Raw genomic sequence first — 7,185 nt, forward strand, 5'->3', positions numbered from 1 at the left:
TTGGGAACTAAAATATGTTTTCATTATTTCTTTTTTTTTTCCTTCTTTTTTGTCCTGTTTTTATTGGATTTAATTAAAATACCACATCAACTCATAAAATGCCAAAAGGAATCCCCTAACTCATTTTTCTTAATGTGTGAGTGCACCTCTGTGTTTATTGTCTTCATATAAAATTTTGTTGAATTTAGATGAGTGTAAGTCAGTTTAATAATTATTTTTCAGCAGCTGTTGAGTAATTAATTAGATAAGACAGTATTTTACGGGAAAAACCCTTATTTTCATAGGCTACAATTGACAAATCTTAGCGTGAATAATGAAAATTAATAGGACATTTATGCGCTATTTTGTAGTGTGCTTTTAACCTATCACAAACATTCAGTAGGAGTGATATCCTTGATGGAAGGAGCTTTCAACATCAGAATTTTGGCTTTCCACTCCATCTGCAAATCTCCATATTCCCATTTTCAGTTTCCTCCATTTCAACTTTCTAAGCCAATGATCAACCAGCATCACTCCAAGACCGACGAAGATTGTCCCAAGAGTGCCGCCACCAACTGCTAGTAGCGTCACCAGGACAAATGCTGTACCGTGGTTGCGTGGCATAATCACCCACGTTGCTGCAACATACGCAGTCGCCATGAATGCCACAGATACCCACATGACCTTGTGAGCAACCACCAGCAACATCATCTGCGGTTTTCTTCGATAGGGGATGATACTGACAAGAAAAACAACTATAGAGAGTGACGTGAAGAGCGCAACGTCGTTGCTTATTGCAAAGACCTTGAAAGCTGTTGTTCTGCCTGCCACCGCTTTCCCTTTCATTGTTCCGTCCTGATGTACACCGCCAGGAGGGCTAATTCCAGCAGTAAAAGCAACTGTTGCAATCAGAATTGCAACTAGCGTTATAGTGTTCCTAGCATTTTGTATCGCCTCTCTGTATATCTTATGCTCCTTACGGTATTCACAGTGCCTTTTGCTGGAAGGCTTGCGTTGACGTGAATTAGTTGGGGATGAAGACTCCAGTTTGTATGCTTCCTTCTCAAATCTCTCATGAACATGATTATGGAGCGATGACATTTTAGACCTGTACTGATCCTCTTGCGGAGTGTAGGTGATTTCTGGCAAAGACGGGAGAATACCATTTTCGTTTGCATTAGACATATCTGATTCGAATATGTAACTCTGCCTTGAAGACAATGTTTCTGGTGAACAAGATGTCATGTTAGTACTTTTTTCACCACCAGCTTTATGGAATATGGTTTGAAGATTTCGAGTGTCTGCACTGTCCTTGGCCTGGTTGAGGATGTCAAACGCCGTAAGTCCTTTGCAGTTTCGTGAATTGATCTCCACTTTTGCTTTGTTGATCAAGTACTCAGCAATCTGGAAGAACTTGACATAAAAATTATAGTTAAAAATCATGATAAGCTTTTGCTTCAAACTTCAAATGATAATTTTCATTCATTCCTCACCTCATAATGCCCGCCAGAAACTGCAAGATGTAAAATGCTGTTTCCATACCGATCTTGACACTGAAATAGATTGAAGCTGTTAGCGACATGCATCAAGAATAACAAAGCTTCAAATTTTCCATATCGCACGGTCAGATGAAATAACGTCTCTTCTTCTTTAGTCAGATAGTGGAAAGCTGCAGGAGTCTTCAATGCAAAGTCTTCAAGGACTGAAATATTTCCACGTATTGCTGCCAAATGCAAAGGCGTGTAACCGTTGTTGTTATACTGCAATGCCAGATTCACATCTCGCTGCAGGAGCATCCAAGTTATCTCCCTGTGCCCTTTGCTGCAAGCGTAGTGCAAGGGTGAATTTCCTTTCGCATCGGTCTTTTGAGCGTAGTCGGAGCACATGTCTAGGATCCCTCGAACAATATCTGCACCACCAGAACATGACTTGGAAAACTCACAAATATATTGCGTAAACAAATTCTAGGATATGTAGGAATCTGTACGTTCATCAAATTGAAATTTGCTCACTACCTGTGTGTCCGCTGGATGCAGCGATATGAATACATGTTTCGTCAATTCCAATGTCCTCTAAGCCTTCAAGCCCGGACTGATTCAATAAGAGATTTACCACATCAAAATGGCCAAGCCTGCAAGCTACAAAGGCAGCACTCCTCTTGTCGGAGTTAAGCTTACAGGCTGCCCGGGGATTGGCTTCTAAGAGTAGCTTTAAGACGCTAGCATTTCCCAGGCGACAAGCTTCATGTACCGAAGTCTCTAGGTGTTTGTTTTCAGCAGCAACCATTTCAGGACACAACCTAACAATTTCGGACACAATGTCGATGCATCCGAACTTAGTAGCAATGTGTAAAACCGTGTTCAAGGAATCATTAGCTGTTCTTTGCTCAACAAGTCCTTCATTTTCGCGAACTAATGCGATAAATGCAGGTACGTTGTTACTGGTAATTGACTCTAAAAGCCTTGGATCCATCTGGTGCTTCGAACTAAACTTGGAAAATTCTTACTCTTCTGTTCTTTAGGCTATGATTTGATGAGGGGACAAGTGCTAAATTCAGTTATGTTGTGCCATGCCTATATACACAAGAAAATTGGCAACTTCTTTGGAAATTTGCTACGTACATATTGGAAAATTTGCAAAAATAAAAATATAAAGGACTCAATGATGTCATATAGAGATTTTTGTAATATATATAGTGTGCACCGAAATCTTTGGCCTTTGAATTCTTGTTTTATTGAATATTTGACCACACATTCAACTATTCATTACTCCGATGCATATGATCCTACGGAATATAATAGAGTTTTCGAGTCCTTTCCCCTTATAAATATTCATTGCAAAGTTCTAGGCATCTTCAAGGTATGCGACAGTCAAGTATCTCCAACGAATATTTGTCTGCCAAGGTCTAGGTAAAAGTAGACTGACTGTACATGCATGGACTTGGAATCTGTCCTTTTTTGGATTTGAAAATTTATGGTCATTTTTTCCCAACATCTTCCCTCGACCAACTGTGAAGTATGACTAAGTTTTGATGACTGATGACTGAGATTAAGAGATAACTTTAACTTGGTCTGCTATGACTTATTCCATGGTCGGATCAGTCGTCAAAGTACTAGTGTTGTCAACTCAATTGTATGTGCTGATTGGTTGCTTAACAGTTACGGAAATATTTCTCCTTAACTGCAAATCACAAGCTAACGATTATACTAAAGTGACTTGCTAATGTCATCGAGAAAAGAAAGTTTATACTTACGTGTCAATGTCATTTGTGTAAGAAGGAAAAGCTTGGGAAGCTCAACGACCTCCAATTCTTTGTTGGGGAGAGCATGCATGCATGATGGTGGGGGTTTGGTCTTTAGCCTACAACAAGGAGGGTGCGACCGACCCAGCGTTTATCTACTTTTGCCCATGGTTTGAAGGAGGCCAAGTGCTAAGCAATTGGCATAGAAAGCTCCAAGCAGAATGCGTGTTGCAATCCTAGTCTATATTATTGCTTTTTTTTTTTTTATGTTTAACTTGGGGGATGAGGAGTCTATTTGTGCTTGGTTTCGTTTGAATATTGCGTGTTTGTTGACTTGCCTTTATGCCTTCTATCCTGGTTTTAATGGTATTTCGACTTGGATTTCTTAAACAAAATAATAATAATAATAATAATAAAAGCTAGTTTAAAGAGCCAAGTATTTTCCGATCTAATGGTAAGAGTGGGGTGTGGTAGTGGTGCTAATAGTGGGGTGTGTAGCAGCAATTGTGTGGGTATGGTAGTGGTGCCAATAGTGGAGTGTGGTGAGATTCAATTATTATTGCAATATCGATGACATGAATCTCCTTGGGAGTCTGAAGAAGCTTGAGAAAACTACCTCACATCTAAAGTTTGAACTTGAGATGAAATATTTACAAATAGATCGATATTGTCTTGGCCTAGAGATAGAGCATTTTTTAGATGGGATCTTGGTCCACCAACCGAGCTACACCTAAAAGGTGTTGCGTTGCTTTAATGCGAAGTCTTCTGTTACTATATGATCGTCCGAACTCTGGATGCAAAAAGAGACAAATTCCATCCTAAAGATGAGAATGAAGAGGTCTTGGAACCTGAAGTTCCTTACCTAAATGCTATCGGCGCTTTATTGTACTTGCCTCAATACACTAGACTAGATACGGCAATTTGCCTACATGCAAACACTAGACAGATGTTAACAACATCACGTGTTACCTTAAGGGTACAATGTATATGAGCTTATTTTATCCCTACACATCTCTGAGCACATCACCCCCCCCCCCCCAAAAAAAAAATTCCTTTCAATGATGTTTGCCTTGTTGGTTATATTGACGTTGTTTATTTATCTAACATGCACAAGGCGCACTATCAAACTAGTTATGTCTTTACTATTGGAGATACTGCAATATATTAGAGATCAATGAAACAAGAGTTGGTTGCTACGCCTTCAAATCACCTTGAGATTCTAGCCCTGAACAAAGCATCACGTGAATGTTTATGAATATGGGGCGTGATTGACCATATAAGAACCTCACATAGTTTTTATTCCATCGTTGATGTTCCAAAAATGTTTCATGTATAGACCAGTTAAAAAAGGGATACATCAAAGGCAACAATACCAAGTATATTCCCCCGAAGTTAAGCAAATCCAATCCTTGGACAATCTTATTAACCTATTCACAAAGTCATTACCGAAATCTACTTTTTAGAAGTATGTTCATGGAATTCGATTGTGTAATTTTCAAATTTCCGTCACTGATAGTTTTTCTGGGGAGTTTTTTTTTTTTTTTTTTTTTAAGTTAGGGGGAGCATGAGTTTTTTTTTTTTTTTTTAAGTTAGGGGGAGCATCCTATAGTATATTCACATGACTTTAATGTACTATTTCCTTACAATCAGAAGCATTCTACTGGGTCTTTGCTAACCTGACAAGGTTCTGATGGTGCACCTACTTTGGGTTGGTCATAGCATTGTGTATGTTGATGATCATCCTAAAAATGTGATATATTGACATCCTGCATTTACTCACTTTTTCTCCCTAAGTTTCCTAGATTACAGTAGCAAGGCTTTTTGTGAGATTTTTCTTTTAATATGTGCCCGACTATGAGATTTGTGTTAGCAATTATTGTTGTAGACATCGAAATTTCGGTAAATAAATGTTGACTGATAAATCAAAGTGTCAACGCTCATGTATTACATAAATTTTACACGTAGCGTGTGACTCGACGAAAATTGAAATGAGTTGGAAAAGTCTTCAAATAGGACACGTGTCAACACCTGGCAGAAACGACTTATTTCATCTGGGATATTATATTCAAAATTAGGCCTTGGAAAATTCTATAAATACAAGCCTATTTCATTCATTTAAGGGGACGAATTCATATTACACCTTGAAGCTCTGAAGCTCTGAAACTCCGAAGCTCTCAAGCATCCAGGTTCCCGAAGAATCAAGAAAGTGTTCTTCGTTCTTCGTTCATCGTTCATCCAAGATCAAGCCCCAACGGCCATTTGGATCAACAATCATCCACCAATTCAAGATCAAGCCCCGACGGCCCTTGAAGAAAGTGTTCTTCGTTCATCGTTCTTCGAAGATCAAGCCCCAATGGCCCTTTGGATCAACAATCATCCACCAATTCAAGATCAAGCCCCGACGGCCCTTGAAGAAAGTGTTCTTCGTTCTTCGTTCATCGTTCTTCCAAGATCAAGCCCAAAAGCCCTTGAAGAACTTCCACCAATTCAAGATCAAGCCCCGACGGCCCTTGAAGAAAGCACCATCGTTCATCATCCGTTCATCCAAGATCAAGCCTCAACGGCCCTTGGATCAACGAAACATCCACAAATACACACCTCACATAGATCGAATCAGAGGATAAATTTGAGAGAGATTGTAACCCAAAATCATCAAATAAAAATATTTGTTTGTGCACGTCGTTCTTGTCTCTTTCGTTTCAGGAATTTTCCGTGTTTACAATTGTACCTATCAAGAAGACTAGGTACGACTACTCCTTAAATTGTACACACTCAAGGGGGAGTGTTGTGAATGAAATTATTCATTAGGAATTAATCTGATTGTGTAAACTTAAAGTAGAATCACAATAGGATTTGAACACCAAATTTTCAAAGGATTTGAACACCAAATTCTCAAAGGATTTGACGACCAAATTCACATTGAGGGGCCTCTATATAGAACTAGAAAAGTGGAGGATATAGCTCATTTTAGAGCTCGAGGAATCTTTTGGGCTTTATAAAAGAATCTCTCCTAATATATATTCATTTATGTAGTAATTTAATTAAGCGATGATTTTTTTTTCTTCTGAACCTTTCAACCCAAAAGGTTTAAATTGTGACAAAGTTAGATTTCATCATTTATGAATCATTTTTTGGATTAAATTCTCTTATCTAAATCTCATCTGTTGAAAGAAACAAATCACCATTTTGTCCTCTGAAATAATTTGATTTTCACGTACGACACAACAATTTACGTAGCACCAATTGGTAAATTAGTATCATACAATTTTGAGAAAAAAATATTTGAAAATTTCCCTCACCAATGCCCATGAACGTTAAATCAATTTGAATTTTAAATTCTTATGGAATTTAAAACAATCATTAATTAGCCAAATTGCAAGAAAAATAAGTAAGAAAAAAGAATTAAAAAAAAAAGAATAAAAGGAGAGTATAAGTGTATTCGCAAGTGGAAGGAGAGTGGTAGAATTTTGTTTACATATGTTGCTACTTTTTTGTGGGCCCCATTATTTTTTGGGGCTAAGTGTAGCTCTATTTTATACTACCCAAGAAAGGAAATTGCTAGCTCCAGTGATGGATCTAGCCCCATTTTCCGACTCATTGAATATGAAATTTCTCGATAAGGCTTGAAATGTAGTAGTGACACACCCCGACCTGGAATGTCCACTAGGACTTCGCATCGAGCTGTGCTGGCCGATACTTGGAAGGTGACGGAGCCATAAAGTGTTGTGATTGGAAAATGTGAATAAATGTAAACCTAAAAGTGCCTAAGTATAAGAGTGCGTTGGTGAGCGGGAATTAACCCATATCACACGTGATGTCAAAGCATAAGTAAAGTACAATAGAGTGGATTAAGAATTATACTATTGGAGGTAGTCTCCAAAACCAGATTGCCAAGAATCTTCGTCGACACGAAAGTTCAGCTGCTAAACCTGGAGAGGCAAAAAATAAAGGTGAGTGGGCCTAAA

The 7,185-nt window shown here is 38.4% G+C and overlaps 1 protein-coding gene across 2 annotated transcripts; it reads right to left on the reverse strand.

The window, feature by feature from the left end:
• Positions 1-233: 233 nt before the first annotated feature.
• On the reverse strand, positions 234-2,599 carry LOC103405501 (ankyrin repeat-containing protein ITN1-like). 2 transcript variants are annotated; one of them, XM_070817107.1, is made up of 3 exons: positions 1,995-2,599; positions 1,473-1,888; positions 234-1,392 (listed from the first exon to the last, which is right to left on the reverse strand). In XM_070817107.1, the coding sequence occupies exons 1-3, from the start codon at positions 2,449-2,451 to the stop codon at positions 376-378; spliced, it is 1,890 nt and encodes a 629-aa protein (XP_070673208.1). In that variant the 5' UTR covers positions 2,452-2,599; the 3' UTR covers positions 234-375. The 2 variants fall into 2 exon arrangements, with proteins under 2 accessions (XP_070673208.1, XP_070673209.1); XM_070817108.1 differs by having other exon boundaries at positions 234-1,383; positions 1,995-2,597.
• Between the last annotated feature and the right edge of the window lie 4,586 nt (positions 2,600-7,185).

The sequence above is a fragment of the Malus domestica genome, chromosome 17 (genome assembly GCF_042453785.1).
Source record: "Malus domestica chromosome 17, GDT2T_hap1".
Lineage (NCBI taxonomy): Eukaryota > Viridiplantae > Streptophyta > Magnoliopsida > Rosales > Rosaceae > Malus > Malus domestica.

What these genes read in the sequence shown, in the direction of transcription:
- LOC103405501 (XM_070817107.1), bottom strand. Translation starts at nt 2,451, where the DNA reads ATGGATCCAAGGCTTTTAGAGTCAATTACCAGTAACAACGTACCTGCA. An exon ending in TGCATCCAGCGGACACACAG is followed by an intron (nt 1,889 to 1,994) that starts GTAGTGAGCAAA and finishes CTGGTGGTGCAG; the next exon opens with ATATTGTTCGAGGGATCCTA. An exon ending in TTTCTGGCGGGCATTATGAG is followed by an intron (nt 1,393 to 1,472) that starts GTGAGGAATGAA and finishes TTTTATGTCAAG; the next exon opens with TTCTTCCAGATTGCTGAGTA.